This window comes from Diorhabda sublineata, chromosome 8, assembly GCF_026230105.1.
Source record: "Diorhabda sublineata isolate icDioSubl1.1 chromosome 8, icDioSubl1.1, whole genome shotgun sequence".
In the NCBI taxonomy this organism is placed as follows: Eukaryota; Metazoa; Arthropoda; class Insecta; order Coleoptera; family Chrysomelidae; genus Diorhabda; species Diorhabda sublineata.
Window position 1 is genome coordinate 5,304,908 of NC_079481.1, and position 19,624 is coordinate 5,324,531.

The 19,624-nt window shown below is 34.3% G+C and overlaps 2 protein-coding genes across 2 annotated transcripts in view; both read left to right on the top strand.

Annotated features, from left to right (window-relative positions):
- LOC130448378 (pyrimidodiazepine synthase-like) overlaps nucleotides 1–19,624 on the top strand; it is a 445,274-nt gene that overhangs the window by 417,184 nt on the left and 8,466 nt on the right. The gene's annotated exons all lie outside the window — the stretch shown is intronic.
- On the top strand, nucleotides 1,102–19,558 carry LOC130448375 (activating transcription factor of chaperone). Its single transcript, XM_056785735.1, has 3 exons — nucleotides 1,102–1,370; nucleotides 3,171–3,512; nucleotides 18,454–19,558. Exons 2-3 carry the CDS (start codon nucleotides 3,281–3,283, stop codon nucleotides 19,263–19,265), a joined length of 1,044 nt encoding a protein of 347 aa, XP_056641713.1. The 5' UTR covers nucleotides 1,102–1,370; nucleotides 3,171–3,280; the 3' UTR covers nucleotides 19,266–19,558.

The window sequence follows — 19,624 nt, forward strand, 5'->3', positions numbered from 1 at the left end:
TATTCCTCAATGTTAATAGTTTTTGGACTATTAAAAATCGAAAAATAGATAAATTTTATAATTTTGGTCTCAAAATGTTCCATTTTACGTCGAATTTATGAAAAACACGGGGGTATTGGCTGAATTTGCGGTTTTTAATAGTTGTAAACCTTAAATAGTAGAAAAACTTTTTTTTTCAAAATATTCATTTTTTTATGTAAATTGAGAAAAAAAATATACGAACTTGATTCCACGACGTCAGAAACGGTTACGAAGGATTATATGTAGAAAGTCATTTTTTTGCATTTAAAGTCATGAAACTGTGAAAAATATTTATTTTTTTTAATTTCCGTATTTTTTTTATAAATCCGCCGTAAAATGGAACATTTTGAGACCAAGATCATTAAAATCCATCCATTTTTCGATTTTCTAGAGCCAACCTAACCTAACATAACCTAACCTAACCAAAAAACCAGGTGACCGCGAAAGTGTATAATTGCCATAACTTGTTGTAAAGGATTATTTTGCAAAACCGGTTTTTTTACGATTTATAACAGTAAAATTATGAGAAATTTTCATTCCAGTTATTTCTACTAATTTTTTTTATAAATCCGCCGTAAAATGGAACATTTTGAGACCAAGATCATTAAAATCCATCCATTTTTCGATTTTCTAGAGCCAACCTAACCTAACCTAACCAAAAAACCAGGTGACCGCGAAAGTGTATAATTACCATAATTTTTTGCAAAGGATTATTTTGTAAAACCGTTTTTTTTACGATTTAAAACAGTAAAACTATGAGAAATTTTCATTCCAGCTATTTCTACTAATTTTTTTATAAATCCACCTTAAAATGGAACATTTTGAGACCAAGATCATGAAAATCCATCCATTTTTCGATTTTCTAGAGCCAAAAAACCAGGTGACCGTGAAAGTGTATAATTACCTATTCCCACAATCAAGATAATTCGCTTAAAGCCGTATTACTAATTTTAAATTTGATGTTAAATTCATGTTCAAGAAATTTTTAAAACACCCTGTAAAATTATAGACATGCTGGAGTTTAAACATGTGCAACGCAATCTTATTTCTTTAGAACTACTTTTTACAAAAACATCCAACGAGTTTTTTCTTTGTAAACGTTTATAAAGAATCGACTGTTTATTATGGTCGACTCCTATTTTCTCTCGTCAATTTCCTAAAACTCCTACACATGCGCATTTAAGATTATCGATCACATAGCGTTTCTAAAATGTGGCCATTTTTGTAGCATCCATGGCCAGGTAAAGTGTGAATTGTGTTTTTTCCAGAAGCATCATCCATTAGTCATGGGGTTCTAGCCACCTAAGTTTTGCACACATAAGTGTGCCAGCACAAATAGTAAAAATGACGTAAGTTATTTTAATATTCATGTTTGATTTTATTTAGTCTATCAGCTACCTCAACGTTACCTCCATATTTACACAGTGTTGTCGTATAATGTTTATGAGACAAGTTGTTTTCCGTAAATATTTTAAGAAAGTGTTTTTGTATGTATTTTCCAAAAGCAAATAACCCGATTTTAATTATTATCAATTAGAATATTTATTTTTCAAATCGTACCTCCTAATTTAGTAGATTCTAATTAGGAAATTATAGTTTTCCTGGAAAAATATCGGATGATAATGAGTCATCATTTTAATCATATTTTACATGCTTATGTTTGTTTACAATGTAGTAATTACAGTGATGACGACTAAAATAAGTATATATCGTTCCATATGGTGATTACTTAATAAACTTTTAACTATTCAACCCTTCATAAAAACTTCTAATTTTTGGTATTTTCACCCGAACTATTTATACAGGGTAGGTGTATAAGGATAGGTTTTTATAAAATAATTTCATGTTTACTAGGTATTTCTTAATTTGTTTTTGTGACAGAATACAGAAATAATACATCTCAATTACTTTGTATTTCTTCTGAATATTTGTAATTATAAGATTGTCTCGAGTAAGAATAGTTTAGATTTAAAAAAACAATTTCATTGAACATATCTGACAACGTTGCGTTCCATTACATCATATTCGATAATCTATACCTAGTTATCCTTATCGATGTCTCAACTCAATTTTAAATGATTTATAACATAATAATGTATTATTTATTTTGTGTTTATAGATTAAACTTTAAAAAATAAAGAGTAGGGATAGATTAACTACTTTTACCGTTACCGTGTTACCTGTTTACTTTCAAATTAATGGCATAGTAAGCACGTTAAAGAATGTAGACTTGTGGGTTTACAGGGTGAATCGACATTTCTGTTGTTTGTTCGGATTATGTGATTAAGTGATAAAGAGATTGATTTTGTTGATGATCAAACACAGCCCATTCATACCTTCATTTAATATTTGCAATTGATTATAAATACAGGGTTTGCAAAAACTTGTGAAAACAAATATAACTTCAAACCTACTCTAGATAAAATGAAAAATATTGAATTTTGAGAGATATTTAATAAGTTCAATTCTTTTCTATTGAATATAAGACCAGCAAAAAGTTGTGCAAAGTTAAAAAGAATGTAACTTCAAACAGACATCAGATATAATGGAAAATACTGAATGTTGAGAGATATTCGAATCTTTTTTTTGTATACAGGGTCTGCAAAAGCTTGTGAAAAGCTAAAATGAATATAACTTCAAACAGGCTCAATATTAAATGGACAATACTGAATCCTGAACGATATTTAATGAGATCAAAGCTTTTTTATTGAATACAGGGTTTGCAAAAGCTTGTTAAAAGCTAAATATAATATAACTTCAAACAGACTCAATGTTAAATGGAAAATAATGAATCTTGAACGATATTTAATGAGATGAAAGCTTTTTTATTGAATGTAGGATTTGCAAAAAGTGATGAAATGCACAAATTAGAATAATTTATAACTATTGCCATTTAATGAAACATATCAAATACTAGGTTACATTAACTTTACATGTCATCATTGATAAAATGCTTTTTCTGTTTTTGTGATCTTGAAGCATTCGACAGAGTAAAGAAAGTATACTATTATGCAAGCTCTTAAAATAGATAGAATCAGAATTTTGAATGGACTGATGAAAATTGTAGTTAATTTAAAAATTCGTTATGTTCCTAACTGTATCCCATAATATTTTACAAATCAATTAATTTTTGTGTTTCTTTGTCTTAGAGCCACAATGGCGCCTTCTTTCATCGCCTTCTCGGCACCACCGCAAATACTATCGTTATTGAAAAATCTTTCCAACAAAAGTACCATAAACAGCATTGTACTTGCCAAAAATGAGTCCAGTGCTGATATGGAAACAAGAGCCCGTCTCGCCATCTTCTGAATATGACGAGACGGCGCATCTAGATGTTACTATCTACAATGCGACACCTTTCAATGAACTAGACATCAAACTTGATACCGACTTTGAGTCACTTGCTACATTCGAGTCCAAAGCAGAGGCTGCTTCTCACATTCTCGAAAATTTGGAAAATTTAATGGATCTCGATGAACTTATTAAAGAAGGTGAGTGTTTTTACATTTACAAACATAATTGTGATTAGTGGCTTCATTTTTGAGACAATAAAACTATAACTGCTTGTCAATTTGACAGTTTTGTTCACTATTTTTAGCTGTATTATAGTCAGCCGTTTGTTGAACATAGTATACTATATAGTTTCAATTGAACACTATATTTAATCTATGGTCTAGTGTGAAAAGTTTATAAGGGTGGGAGATGCAATCCACTCCACTTGTTATATATTACAAGAATTTTGTAAAAAATACTTTACTGTCAATACAAGTGTAGATTCAGCCCAGTAATATCGTTTATGTCAATACAAACATATCCCCCATACTAAGCCTTGTAAAAGACCTCCAAGCCTGTTATGTGATTCGTACCATCGAATCTTGCCAAAGAAACCCATCTTACCCTTTGGTTCATCAGTATACGGCCCCTCGGGTCCAAAAATAAGAGGAAACTCTCCTATCCGCCCTTACAGCTGCTAACAACAGCATACGATATTTACTTTAACTTCTTAGGCAATTTTCCCATATCCATAAGATAAAATCTTTCTTCTTCGTTCGTCGATAGCTTTCCTGTTACCTGGTGAACCACTCCACTAGCGAAATGGCCGACAATAGGGAATAATATAAAATAAACAAAAAAATATTCGAAGATTAGAAAAAAAATCAAAAACTGCTTATAACATTCATTGAATAAAAAAATACAAAGACAGGTTGGAAGCTTATTAATTTTTCTGCTGAATCATCCTCAAGTATTCATTTTGAAAAAAAAATAGTATTTCACAGAAGCAATCTGTACAGGGGTCGCACGATATGAAGATATACACTTTACATTAGATAAGTGGAAATTAATAACTTTTGAATAGCTGAAATTGTAATTGGAAAATGAGATTTGTAACAGACGCAATTAAATTTTTAGGACTCCTTAATCGCGTTTCGTTCCTGAATCCTTCGCCTTCGTCCATTTTTATGAACTTGATTGTTTAATAATCAGCAGCTCATTAATCTTTTGTTCTTACTTATTAGTTCTATTATTAACGAGCTGATTAGACTAAAATCAAGGACTTTGAAATTTATTTATCTATAAACGTGCATACACATATACAGGATGTTTCTAAATTCATGTCTCACTCTAATTTTATACGAGCAATTACCTGAATTTTATCGCATGAATTTAGAAACACCCTGTACACGTATATGTATACGTAGTTTTTAACTCGTTGCTTTATACGAGGTGCAGTTAAGAAGTTTTGGGAAATTTATTATAAGTTATTATATAACAAGTAAATCCAGTTTAAAACGAAATGTTATTATTGACTGTCACAATACGAGGGTTGCATGAAAAGTTTCCGACCTAACAGGGAAAGAATTTTTGCACAATAATTTTTTTCTGTATCCGTACAATTTTTTTTTTATAATCAAACGGAACTTTGCTTGTGGATATACCTCGTAGTAAAGATCTTTTTATTCTTTTAGCGAAACTCGTAGTCTAATTAGAGTCAATAACAACATGTGTTCTCAATATACGTGACTTTATTATTTGTTAGGAATAAATCGATCGTTACAAATATATGGCAATTTATTTTAATTGCTATTTAGACAATTGTTCCATTTTTGAATAATATTGTATCGATGTTGGATGTGTACTTTGGCTTAGCGTCATTTTACTGGCGACAGACTTGTTATATTTACTCCATCCTTTCTATTCATAACCTCCACTAAGTTCTTTGGGGGTAAAAATCGTTAAAACTGTGGAATTTTGTGAATCAACGTCAATTTTTATGAAAATTTGAATTCAAGCTCTACTTACCCTCTTCTGCGAAATGCTCCCTGTGCCGAACGGGGCTTTTTATATTATGGGAGGTGTAAACTACCCCTTATTGAATAAAACTTTAAAATCCTAGATTTTATGCATGTTTCGGGTAAAATGATATTTAAATGTATTATTTGTAAATCGGTTGACATTACCAAACACGTTTATGATCAATCAGATTCATGCAACCCCTCAAAATCATCCCCTAATCATATGAAAAGTTAAAAAATAATCTCGACGGCTCTTTTATAATTAAAAATTATTCAATAGTGTTGAGAAGTGTTGCTCTTTTCAATGTTTCAACCCTTTTGAAACCCACCTTCAATGACCAAAAATTTCAAAGTTGCAGTTAAAATTTTCTCACAGATATAATAAAAAAATATTTTCAAAATCAACAAAAATTTTTATTTAGAACAGTGTAAAAAACAATTTTGAATAATTATATTTCATCATTATTAATATCTTCTTCCTCTTCTCGTTCGTGTCCACTATTCTAAAATTCGTGCTCCGAAATTTTGAAAAAAAAGTAGTTGCATTTTCGACAATAACTCCTTCAATTTTCAAGCTATAAACTTTTTTAAAAAAGCATTTTGTAGGGGATTTCAAGTACTTCAACTTCATACCAATTAAAACTTTTTTCAATCCCCGGTTTCGAAAAGGGTGCAACTCAAAGGGGTTGCATAAGCCACAAACTTTGAACTAATGTATCTTCTTCAATTTTTATGATGCATAGATTTGGAAAAACTCAAAATTTTTGGCAAGAAAAACCCTACAATTAATATTTGAGACATTTTGTCATAACATGAATAGTTTTTGGTTTATTTGAGAAAATTTTTTTTTCAATATTACGGAAATGCAGTGTTGAATCTAATGAAATATTTTTTCTAAAATAAGCATTCAAAACCGGTCAAATCACATGGATCATATCAATAATACATAGATAAAGTTAATGGCTAGCTGTTTACGATTAATTTCAATTAGGGTGGTAATGGGGAGGGTATAATCATTACATTTTTTCAAAAAAGAAAACAAAACTTTATTTTTGTTATAAATCAGTCAACTCTTATGCAAAAGACAGTGCTCATTTTAAAGGTTTCTTGAGGTTTTTCCAAAAATTTAATCAATTTCAAGCTTTTGAGGTTAAAGGTTTTCAATTTCGGGGTCCTCCAAAATATCCATCCTTCAACGAGCTAATTCATAATTCAGTTATTATTGAATTTAAGGAGGTCCTTAAAAAACGAATCTCTTTGTTTTTTAATTAGCTACATTTTCGTTCTGAATGATTTTGCTGATAAAATGAAAACTTTTCAAGTAATTCATGAGAAACTGTAAAAAAATATGCAGTTTCAATCGTATATAACTCTAAAAGTACCAAATTAAGAAAAAATTGCTTAGAATTAGTCAATCTACGGACCTACGAGATTATTTTGTCTCCATCTCCAACAAGGGGTGGCTTCGGCAAAGGGTAGATTTTGAAGAAGGTTATAAATACTATCTTCATACCAATTTCCAAGAAAATCGATCTCGATTATCGAAATTCCACGGGAAATCGGCTGGTACCTGACCGAATAAGGCCTCTTCCAAGTCTATAAGACCTTTCCAGCCAAATTAGGTTCAGAAATTGTTCATTCACTGCAAGACTGTCCTACAAACAAAAAATAAACGGGAATATTTCCTAAACCCTCCCTGACGTACCACTGAAATTACGATAACTTTTAAATTATTACATTTCCGCTAATTCTAGAAGTTGTAGTCTATTCTATATAAAATAAGACGAAGTTTTTATGAATTTTCGGCGAGTAGCTGGCCTTTTAGGCTCAAGGTTAGCTGCCTTAAGTCTTCTTCTGACTGCTCGCGTTTCTTTGAGCTCTTGTTTGACTAACACAAGTGAGGGCCCGATTTATCAGCGATATGCTGACAATAAATCGGGCATTTCTTTCGGAACCGTGTCTTCGATTAAAGTTACCAGTCTCTTGTTAACAACAGTAAACATTGAAAACTGCAGACTGGTTCATGTTCAGCAAAAGAGTGACCTTTTGAGCAGCTTTATCACTTGTTGTTTAGAGTGGTAAGTATCGGTTGATATTTGATAGAGTGGTGGGTTAGGTAGATAACCTTTTATAAGGGTCAGTTACCCCTAATTAGCAATCTCGTAAACAAACATCAAAAGGGTAGTTATATTGTGGGACTGTGATGGCAAGAAACATTACGATATTTGAAATCATTTTGCAGCTAATATCATTTTACTAAGAAAAATGAAATTTTGTGTTCAGATTTTTTGGAAAAAACTTTCGATTGCCAGTCGATTTTTTTGATCACGAGTGTATTTTATCAATTTAAAAAAAAATTATTACCATGTTTGATTATTTTGACCTATCAATAGTTTTCAAAAAATTGTATTTTCCACTTTGCTCGACTTGAACTCCTTATCTGCATATTACTGATAGGACGTCTACTAATAGTTATCTCTTCAAAATAATATGTTTCGAGGTCATCAAAATATACGTATTTTTTTAAATTTTGAAATAAATTATTTATGCTTCAATCGTCTTAACCTTATTGAAATCACGCGAAACTATTTCTCAAGACGAATATTTTTGCTTTTATATAAATATAAATTTACCTTGAAATTTTGCGATTCTCTTTCAACTTCCGCATTCAAAAAATTCTACTTGACATCGATTTCATTGGTCAATATTAAACAAAAAGATCGAAATAGGAACTGAAACTACACTGCGCCACAAAGTTCGTTTCATACGAGGATGTATTGATATCTAGTTAGCCTAGACTTATTAGAAGTGCCAGTGTAAAGTTTAACGTCAAAAAAGGAAAGCAGAGTTACGCAATAAATCAAAAGAAAAAAGATGTCCACCGAAATTGTGAAAATCGAATAGTTGGAGTATCGAGCCATCATCAAGTACCTGTATTTAAAAGCAGATTTACGAAGATATGCTCAATACCCTTGGTGATCAATGTCCTGCGTATGCGACCGTGAAAAATTGGACTGCAAGGTTCAAAAGAGGTAAATTTTCCATTGAAGATGATGACCGATTGGGAAGGCCAGTGTCTGTGTCAGTCCCCGAAAATATCGATGCAGTTCATGAAATGATTTCATTAGACCGTCGAATTGGGCTAAAACGTATATCTGAAGCACTGAATATTTCAAACGAACGCGTTCATCATATAGTTCACGTCAATTTGGACATGAGAAAAATTGCTGCAAAATGGATCCCCAAATGTTTGAATGTTGACCAAAAGCGTGCAAGGTAGAATTATCGCGTTCGATCTGTGCTCGATTTGATGTAGATGTAGACTTCTTAAACCGAATTGTTACTATAGCTGAGATTTGGGAACATTTCTACCATCCGGAAACAAAGCAACAATCGATGGAATGGCGACACTCTGGTTCTCCAAAACCAAAGAAATTTCGTTCTTGTTTCAGTTTTTTGGGATTACCATGGAGTAATCATGATTGATTTTTTGGATAAGGGTAGAACAATAACTATAGATTACTGTAGACCACTCTACGGGAAAAAATTAAAGAAAAAAGACGAGGAAAGCTATCCAAAGGTGTTTTGTTTTTGCAGGACAACACCCCTGCACACAAATCTCTTGTTGCCATGCAAAAATTCGTGACTTGGGGTTTGAATTACTAGAACACCCCCTTAATCACCAGATTTGGCTCCGTCCGACTATCATCTCTTTCCTCGACTGAAAACAAGTTTAAAAGATCGTAATTTTTCTTCGAACGAGGAGATAATAAAAGCTGTGGAGGTCTGGTTTGCAGAGTAAGAAGAAACATTTTTTTTTAAAGGTCTAGAGACGTTGCAGGTTCGCTGTAATAAATGTTTCCAATTAAGAGGAGAATATGTTGAGTAATAAAATATTTTGACATTGAAATTTTGTTTGGTTCTATAGTAGGCTAAGAATTTTTCAATATATCCTCGTATAATACGTCTTCTTGTTGTTAAAATCGAAATCGAATAATATCAAAACAAGAGTTCGAAACGTGAAACTAGTGAAACCAGTCGAACAAAGAGAACCTATGCCATAGTCAAAATTTATTCCTGAAAATGTAATTAAAAGTAATTGAATCTTATTTTCAATTTATAATGGTTTATTTGGTTTATATCGACGCAAATAGATAACCTTCATAGTACATGAGTGAAAGGGTTTATCACCCCTCCGGCTCGGTAGCGAAAACTCACCCACCTTTCGGCGTGAAGCCATTTCCATCCAATATCCTTAGAAACAACTGTCAACGGAACCCATCCCAGCAACCGCACTCTAAAAACCAGCAGGAATGAAGGTCCTGTTTTTGTCGTCACAGAAATTTTTATTATTTTTTTTTGTCTTTCCATTTTTTTGCTTCAGTCTCGTTAAAGTTTTCGCATTTACCGTTAGTATCTCTAAGTATAAAACATGTGTAGCAGTCGTTCATAAGTCCGTGTCCTGTAATAAGTAAATGTCGGTTGTCATCATATAATGACGCGCAGGGCGGAAAATTTAACTATCGTCTCTTATAGTGTATCAAAATTTTTTTTAACATTAAAAGTACATTGAGAAGCGTAAAAAATGAATTTTAAAACAGTTTCCATATCGATATTTTATAAATATATTTTTTAATATTATAAAACTATGAATCGCAGTTATTTTATATATTGGGATTTGACTGTTTTGAAAAATAACCTTACGCGATACAAAGAAAAAACTTTGGAATCTGTGCTACATTCTCGCTGTTAAAATTTCCAAATCAACTTTCACATCATTCAAAAATACAGGACTGTACTATAATTAAGTCTTTTAGTCGTTTCGGTCTTGGATTTTCTGCTTTCCATTCATTCCCGTCGCCGTTCCATTCAGAAAGAGAATTTCTAAACTAATTAAATTAAAAAATTCCAATCTAAATACTAATTTAACTGGACTATAAGTATAAGCAATTATTCCATTATATTTACACGACTAATAATCCTAAAACTCGTTATACAATTCTAACGTATAACAAATTGGAAGAAATACCACTGACGATGCTTAGAATGTGTACCATTTGAAAGTAAACTTACTAAGTATTATAAGTGGGGGTACAGTCCTTGGGTCGATCGATCGATGCTTGTGGTTACAACGTTAGTCAGTTGTGTGTGACTAGTGTAAAAACATCGTTTCGAAAGTGGTTTACCACCATATTGCAACTTCTGAATTTGAAAAAAAAATCACGCGCGCGTTGTTTCTCTAGTTATTTCTAATTGAAAACTAAGAACGAGTTTTGTGATCGAATTTCTCATGCTGAGATTTGCCCATGATCATTTTCGGATATGTTAGCATGAAGTGCAGCTACCACTATACTTGGAACAGGGATATCGTGTTCAACTCGCAGAAACTTGTTAAAAGACGTTGAAGAATATTGGAAACTACCCCCCAAGCCACCCTTCACGACGTTCGCTTCTTTTTGTGGATTTTATACTCGAACCCGATTTTTTTGTTGTGTTTGATTGTTGGTGGGACCCTAGCCGAATTTTACAATGGCAAACTGTTATGGTATGTGTAATATAACGGTATATATTTATACAGAATGTCTTTAGCGTATAAAAAACAAATTAGATCGTGGGGATTAAAAAAATTAATGCTGATTTCAAACGGGAAGATCTTGTCCTACACTTGGTTGTCTATGACGTTTATTTGAAAAACAACTAACTCATTCACGAATTACAACTTGAGACAGTTGTAGGACAATCCAAATACACTGCTCAACAAAATCTCTCGTGGTCAATTTTTTTTTCATTCATTCAAAAATTTTGAATTTACTATGGCCACCAAACAAGAATGTATCAATGGAGAACATCAGGTTTCTTTGTGACATCAAGAGATAAAATTTAATAAAAAGTACAAACTAATACTTGAAAAAAATATTTTTTTCTATTAAGGAAATGTCCTGATGAAATCTGTCGCCTTGTTCTCGGGGATAAAATGCGTATGAAAGTGCAGGATATGTATTTCTAAAGAGATAACATCCCAAAGCTTGTATGAAATTATAAACTCATTGATTAAGTCTTAACAGTTTTACGTTTTATGGTCTCATAGGAAATTTTGGACAACATTTGCAGGCGACTTTTTCGAGATCATCATTTAGCTTTCCTTCAAAGTTTGTATCCTTCATTGTTTCCTGTATTTATAGACCAATAAATATTCCCTCTTCAATTTTTGCCTCGCTGTGTTTGGGAAATTTATCTTTCAGGCGTGAGAATCCACTGCCATCTTTAGGCATAAATTTCACAAATTATTTCATCGGGCCGAGCTTTATATACAACAGGGTTCACTTAAGGATCATTTTGAACATTCTTATGCTCTGGAATAAGTTATTTACGCTTGGGCCATACTTTCTTTGTGTATTGACTTTTTTTGTCTCTGCTATCCCATTCGCAAATGATACAGCAAAATTTTGTGTAACCAAGCTGCAGCCAAAGAAAAAGAGCTTCGAAGTCTCTAATAAATTTTCTAAACATGCTCACTGTATTTAATTTTTTCAAGAAGGAAAAATTTTCGTACCAGGAGAAAGTTAATTCCAATCCCAAATGCTCAACTTGTTCTTCGAATACGGTTCTTTGAAGTTGATGGTTCATAACTCGGGTCACTTTCTTGAGATACCTTAATGGGTTGACTAAGAACAAACTCTCGAACTAAAAACAGGTTTTGGTACAGGCAGTTTGGCTCTAATTGTTGATCGATAAAAATTTTGGGTGTTGGATATTGTGTTTGAACTTGGTTGTGTCGCTTCTCGTTTGAATCAAACAAAAATAACAATCATTTACATGATCTTTTGGTTCCGTCCAAATAACTGCGGTTTGATAAGAGATGGAGTAACTTGTATAATATTAAATCGTTCCAATATTCCGAACCTTCGTTGGAGAGCCACTGTTATTGTACGTTTTTTCAGTATATGTCATTCATTTTTTTCACTCAAATATGTCGAACTTTGTTCCCGAAAAAGTGTTTTTGCGGGGAGTTCTTATTACTTTAATATGAAGCTAAATGCTGCCAAAAGTCATCGTATTTTGGTTGAAATTTATGGTGAACATGCTTTAGCTGAGCGAACGTGCCAAAAGTAGTGATTTTGGCTTGGAAGACGATGAACGTCCTGGGTAGCTAAAAAAGTTTGAAGATGAAGAACTGGAAGCGTTACTAGATTGTTGCCAAACACAAAAAGAGCTCGCAGAATTATTGGGTGGCACTCAAGCAGCCATTTCAAAACGCTTAAAAGTAGCTGGATATATTCAAAAGCAAGGAAATTGGGTTCCGCATTAACTCAAGCTGAGAGTCGTCGAAAGGCGGTTTTGCGTGTCCGAAACGCTGTTGAAACTTGATTTTTGCATCGGATTGTTTCTGGTGATGAAAAATGGATCCATTACGACAACTCAAAGCGCAAAAAATCATACGTGAAATCCGGCCAACCAGCCAATTCAACGGCAAAGTCGAATATCCATGGCGCGAAGGTAATGCTCTATATTTGGTGGGAACAGAAAGGTGTACTGTATTATGAGCTACTAAATCCGGGTGAAACCATCAATGGAGAACGCTACTGAACACAATTAATCCGTTTGAAGAGAGCAGTAGCCGAAAAACGCTCGGAATATGCGACCAGACTCGAGGCAATAATTTTCCATCATAGCAACGCTCGACCCCACGTTGCTATTCCGGTTAAGAACTATTTGGAAAACAGTGGATTGGAAGTTTTACCTCACCCGCCTTATAGCCCAGACCTTGCCCCTTCTGACTACCATTTGTTCTGGTCGTTGCAGAACGCCCTCACTGGAAAACAGTTTATATCAGAGCAAGATATCATAAATTGGCTTGATTCATTCTTGGCTACCAAGACGACGCAGTTCTTTTGGAATGGGATCCACAAATTGCCAGAAAGATTGGAAAAGGTCATAGCTTCAGATCAGCAATACTTTGAATAATACTATTCTATATGTTTTTTTTTTTAAATAAATGTTCAAATTTTGAAAAAAACCCGCACGAATTAAGTTATAGACCACAATAATTTGTGTACGAAAAGGCAAATGTCTAGATTCTCGTTTAGCCCAACCTAATAGAAGTGTCACACACGTTTTACAACATATATGTGGAACACAGGTGGCGCACAGGAAAACGTAAATAGTCTAAATAACACTTTTGAATTAATGGCGTAAATTTTTTGTCTGTAAGTTAGTTCCAAGTCGTCTAAATAAAGTTATCCAAACAAAATCACGTAAATCAGGTCACAAAAAATCGTTCCCCTCTAGTACTTCCTAAGTTGTATGCCAAAAATTTCGATCATTTAGTCTTTAGTCTGTTATCCCGTAGAAATGACAATTTTTTGCCTTTTTTATAGTTTTTTTTGGGCTAGTTTTTCTTATTTACGACCAACAAGAATCTCGGAACATATTTTCATTCCTCACTGTTACTTCCTAAGTTGTATGCCAAAAATTTTTAAAGTGAACGCATAATGTTACTCTTTAGCCCTGTTATCCCACAACCAAAGGAAACAAAATTATTTGGTAAATTCACCTTGGAAACCCAATAAGAAACTTTTGAGGTCGCTGCGCACTTTCCATTGACGTTCTTCATACTTTATTAATTTCATTAACGTCCTCATTCATTCACATCTCTCTTTACAATTAAGTAGCCTAGAATCAAATCCATTTCGCCCAATTTAAACTAAAAACTAAAACAAACTGTTACTGTTTACAAAATATTGTTCAAATTATTTTCTGAGCTATACCTACTAGAGATGGCAGGGAAGTTAATGGAATAGATTTAAATAACAAAAACAGTCAATTCTTCAATTTTTGAAACAAATATGAGAGTCTTTCAAATATAAACCGAAATTTTACTATAAAAAAATATATTATTAAGTTACAGACCTATTGCCACCTCTCAGGAAGCTTTAAATGCCTTTTTCGTAAAAATCTCTCGTATTGTCACGAAGTTATTCGCGCACGTTTGGACCAAATAAATAATAGTCACATGATAACAAATCGGGACTATAAGCAGGGTGTTCAAGGGTTTCCGCAACTCAATTCGTTCAACTTTTCCATCGTAACTCGACCTGTATGCTGTCTGGCGTTGTCTCGCAGCAATATCACACTACGGATTGGAATATCGCGTCGTTTTAAACTGTAGACAGGTCTCACCGTGTTCTTTACGTTCATAGCTCGTTGTTCAATGTGAAAACCAAAGCACAGTGTAACCTTCACTTTAACTAGCACGCCCTCGTCTTTCCTTCTCCACGTCGTAGTCGCGCGTTTACTCTCTGGAATATAGTGGAGTACTCAGGTTTCGTCTGTAGTGAATATTTGGTGCAATGAATTTTTTCCTTCCTCTTCATACTGCTGCAGAAGACGCGTGTGAATTTCTGCTCAAAATCAGAGGTCTTCGCATGCATCTGACTGAAATTTTTTATAAACCGAGCCGTTCATGAATTATTTGCCCAATATTACCTACGCTGATGCCCAATACTTCAACCATACTTCAGTACTGCGTCGCTGTCATTCTCATCGTAACTTGTTCTAGGGCGCCGCACATGTGGCAATTTTGCCATCAATTCTCGGCCTTTTCGGAAACAAGAACAACATTCATACTCTAGTGTATTGGAGAGGCATTCATCCCCGAGCTGCTCAAACAATTTTCGATAAATTTCCGCGGATTTCACATTATCTTTGACCAAAAAACTAATAATGATGGTTACCCAACAGTGAGGACTTGGCGCTTCGACCTCAACTCGACTTCTGATACAAATTGAGCTCGTCTACATCATCTAGTAATAAATCTTTGATGAACTCCTCAGTGCTGTAGTTTCTTTTTCCTCGAACAAGGCTAGGTGGTACCCAAAACCTCCTTGGAGGGTGACAACGGTCTAATTGGCTACAATCCGTGGCAGTGATAATTGCAGGACTTTACTTAACTACGAGATGACTCTTGTTCGACACGTCCACATGTACTGGCTAATGTGGACAGGTCAAAATTCAAACGTGTCGATCGACATTGTATAGACATAGCTTAACATTCGCTTGAAATGGCTCGGCTTCGTTTTTTCTCCACCACTCCATAGGCGCGCGTTCACACTCCGGAATATAGGTTCGTTCCAACCCATCAAAAAACCATCCTTGGTACGGTTGACGATTCTGCGCAATAAAGATTACATGTTCTAACAGGGCAGTTACCGTTATACGAACGAGTCTGACTGGGACGGTCTTTTCGATAATTGGTTGATAGCAATTACCGTCACCAGAACCGTGCATGGCCGGAGATTACGCAGAAAACATCTATAAACGCTTCCAAGAACGGTCCAGATTAGCAGGTTGGAACAAACCTAAAATGAAGTTAACTGAAATAATACTTATAGTCGAAGAACTGGTTGACAAATTTGAGTAGGCAACATGAAACTCTTCTCAAACAATGTTTAAACGCAAAATCCAAGACCTGGTTGGTGGGTGGCGCGGCATTATCAACTCTTAACTATTTTACTCAACTTCATTTCTTGCATTTTCAATGTTTTAATTTTGTTTTGTTGAATATCACGCAAACCAAAGGGTTGGCAAAAACTTTTGATCGCTAATGTATACCGCACTGTACTGATGAGTAATGACTGCTTGACATGATGCAATGCAATACAAGACGCAATGTTTCGTGATAAAAAGCATGCGAAGATGAAGTTCAATTGATTGTTCCATACCAGAACTCGCACATGCAACATTATCGATTTGATGCAATTTTTATTGCGTGCATATTGTCCTTCTAGGGCGAAGCTTAGTTACTATCCATCGGGCTTCAAAAGCGAGGCAGCAGCAGGTATAATTATTGCCAGTTATTCATTGAAGGCAGTTTCACATGGTGAATTGCCATAGATCAATATTGCACGTCGCTTGACATTATGCATTCTCTTGCCATTGCATCAGGGCTGCCACCAATAAAAAATTTATTAGCAAAATTAAACGAATTCCTAGGTAAATCGGTGATCGGTGTATCGCTGCCGAGAATTATATCTGCTGCTGCCTTGCTTTTGGAACCTGATTGCCGAGCCAAAAGTAGATTTCTTCCTAGATTGCAGTTAGCACGCAATTAAAATGGTACCAATCTAATAATGTTGCAAGTGCGAGATTTTGCATGAAACAATCCGCTGAACTTCAGAATTATTGCACCTTGCAATTACTCATTGCGTTGTACTAAGACCGTACTCTGAAAACAAAAAATAATGAATCGAATCAGTTACGTAGTGGATAAAATAGTAATTTATTTGTTTTGTTTTCTCAATTAAATACAATTCCATTGAATTGTGATGGAGATTCGATTTAGTATTTTTCAAATTATCTGCGTCACGATGTTGATATCATAAATTAGTTTAGCCGATATTCATTTATATTAATATACGAGGACGTCTTTAAAGGATTATAAATGAAAATCTGATAAATCGATAACATCCCAAATTTATTGATTAGTTGTAATATGTCTAGCAATTACAATTTTTTATCGCCACACCTGTAAGCGCGTACAATTTTCTAACGGACTCTCATTTTTTTTTCTAATTATTCTCGAAAGTTATTTAAAATATGTACAAACATTCTTAGACCACTACCTTAATTCGTTTTTTATACAAAACGAGATAAGTTGATCACCTCTATTAATATTTATAATTCTTAGTCTAGTTTGTATACAGTGTGGAATAGTTACTACATAGATAGATACATCTCACACTTTCGTTTTTCAACTAGAAACAAAACTTCAATTCAATGCGTAGCTCAAACCTATGTGAAGCTGGCAGAATCAAATCAAACTACGGTTTATAGGCGTTTAAACTTGCTATATATACATATGCCAACAAAACATATGTGAAAAACGTAAAATTAACCTTAGTCGCGCGTGCCTAATCTCTAGAAGTAGCATAGTTCCCCTAGAGACAACTTGGCGGTCGAGACGTGTTCACTTCGCTGTCCGAAAAAAGACCTTTCTTCAATCCACAACGTCCTGTAAATAAGAAAAAGGGAGGGGGTGTCATGAAACAGTGTGGAAAGTAGAACGTAGGCATGTTGGTTTTTACTGAAACGTGCTACCAGGTATACCGAAGAGGCTTAAGTTAATTGCATGCACTAAGTAGGTTTTAAACGAAAGGTGACTTGAAATTTCCTGGTGGATCGCCACAAGTTGTCTAATAAGTTTCCTTCTTCAACCTGTAGATGTCAGCGTTCAGAAATTCTCCCTAAAATCTCAGTCATTTTAAACGATAAGTTTATGTCTTGACAATCGTATGAATGACTTTATAGAAGCTTCACCAGCCTGAACATTTAATGCGGCGAGTTTCAAAAGTTTAATTAAGTCAAAGAATATACAAAGCTGATGATTAAATTTAAAAAAAACGTTGAGCTGGGCCTTAGTCACGTGGCCAAATTAGCTAAGGCAGCTTCCTAAAAACTTGGAACTTTCTTGAAGACCAAAAAGCTCCGCAACAGTTTCCAATATTCTAAAAGGCCTAGATTCGTCCATCTTTAGAATATTGCTTGCACATTTGGAGGACGGCTACCAAGCATTTCCTGAGGATGCTCGATCCAGTGTTGACCTGGCCGCTGGCCTGATTTTGTTTCACCAATATTATCACGGCAAATGCTTTTCCGAGCTTTCCAATATAATTCTACCTAGAGCAGTATTTGCAAGAAGTGCAAGCTAGTGGCATCAGCTACCAAGGTACGTCTTTTCCAAACACTACAACCAACAAAAGTTTAAGATTAATCTCCACACTGTAGCCACTACTCGAGTCTAAGAGTGTACTGTGCTTGCTTTTTACATAAAAAGTACTGACCACCATTTTAATGGCTGTAACTAGTCTTCTTTTGAAGATAATCATACTTTTCTTCGCAGCTTTGTGTAAAAAAACTGGACCTACCTCAATCTATATACACACACACATACAAGAGTTGGTAGTCTGATTCAGCTTACCACAGAAAAAACTATATGCTATATCCATAGACTTACTGTATTGAAAATAGATTATAGAAGAGCCGAAATCATTCTGAGTTCAATTGATGTGTCCGTCAAAATACCTCTTTTTTTATATTTGAATCACCAAATGTTTATTTTCTTTTTTTTTTTTTTTTTCAGAACCATTCCTACTCGACGAAAAAATATTGCCGATCCTTGACGAAGTGGAACCACCTCGTGCAGTACCTATACCCGTTCAAAACTTAAAAACTGAGTTAAGCAACGCTAACGATACTCAATATCTTCTGAAGGAATTCGAAAACGTTTATGAAGTACTAGACTTTTCCCATGTGACTCTAACACCACCTCAGTCGCCACCAAGTCAACCAACGTTGACTACACTAGAACCACTACTTCAGTATCAAATAGTACCTGAAACCACCAAATTGGTTTACCAGCAACCGGAGAAGCAGTTTCTCTCTGAGAACTTTACACAAATCAACTATCCGATAACGTTAAACACACCTCAACCTGATATAGCTCGCGAATTAGCAGTTGTAGATGAATTGGTAAGGAGCAGAGTGGAGGATATGCAATGGAGTAGTAGCGGAAGTAGCGGACCCGGATCTCCCGGTAGCAGCAGCTGTAGTAACTTCGGAGATTGTTCATCCGACGACCCCGAATGGGTACCGGAACCAATTGAACAATATAACGAAGATGGTCCGTTAAAACCATCTCGTAAAAGAACGAAACCTTATTCTAAGCACGCTCCCGAAGAGAAAAGAGTTCGTAAAAAAGAGCAGAATAAAAACGCCGCTACTAGATACCGTTTGAAGAAAAAAGCCGAAATAGAAGTGATCCTTCACGAAGAGAAAGGTCTTTTGGACAAGAAATCCGAGCTGGAGGTTAAAGTCACCGATTTAAACAGGGAAATCAAGTACTTGAAAGGTCTCATGCGTGATCTCTTTAAGGCTAAGGGTCTCATCAACTAACAAACACTTTTATCTTTTTAGTTAAATAAATTTATATTTTTAGCTTTAACTTTGTTGATATCACGCTGTTACTGTTGTATTTATGTCAACATTGGTATCAATTAGGTTTAAGTCGTATTGTAGGTAGTTACATGAGGAAAGATTTTTTTACTTTTTTTTTAGATTTAGGAATTCTCCTTTCGATTATTTGGATTTTTTTATCCATTTATGAGATTTGGGGTGATCTTTTCATATTTCACTTTTAACATAATTGTAATGGTTTTACTAACTGAATAAAGGTTATTTTAAATGGGTATTTTATCCCTTTATCCAACATCGTGAAACAAACGAATCGGCGCGCAGATTTTTTTCAACCATTT

Excerpts from the sequence above, each read along its gene's own strand:
- LOC130448375 (XM_056785735.1), top strand. The coding sequence starts at position 3,281 with ATGAGTCCAGTGCTGATATGGAAACAAGAGCCCGTCTCGCCATCTTCT. Across the intron at positions 3,513-18,453 it reads CGATGAACTTATTAAAGAAG|AACCATTCCTACTCGACGAA; the intron begins GTGAGTGTTTTT and ends TTTTTTTTTCAG.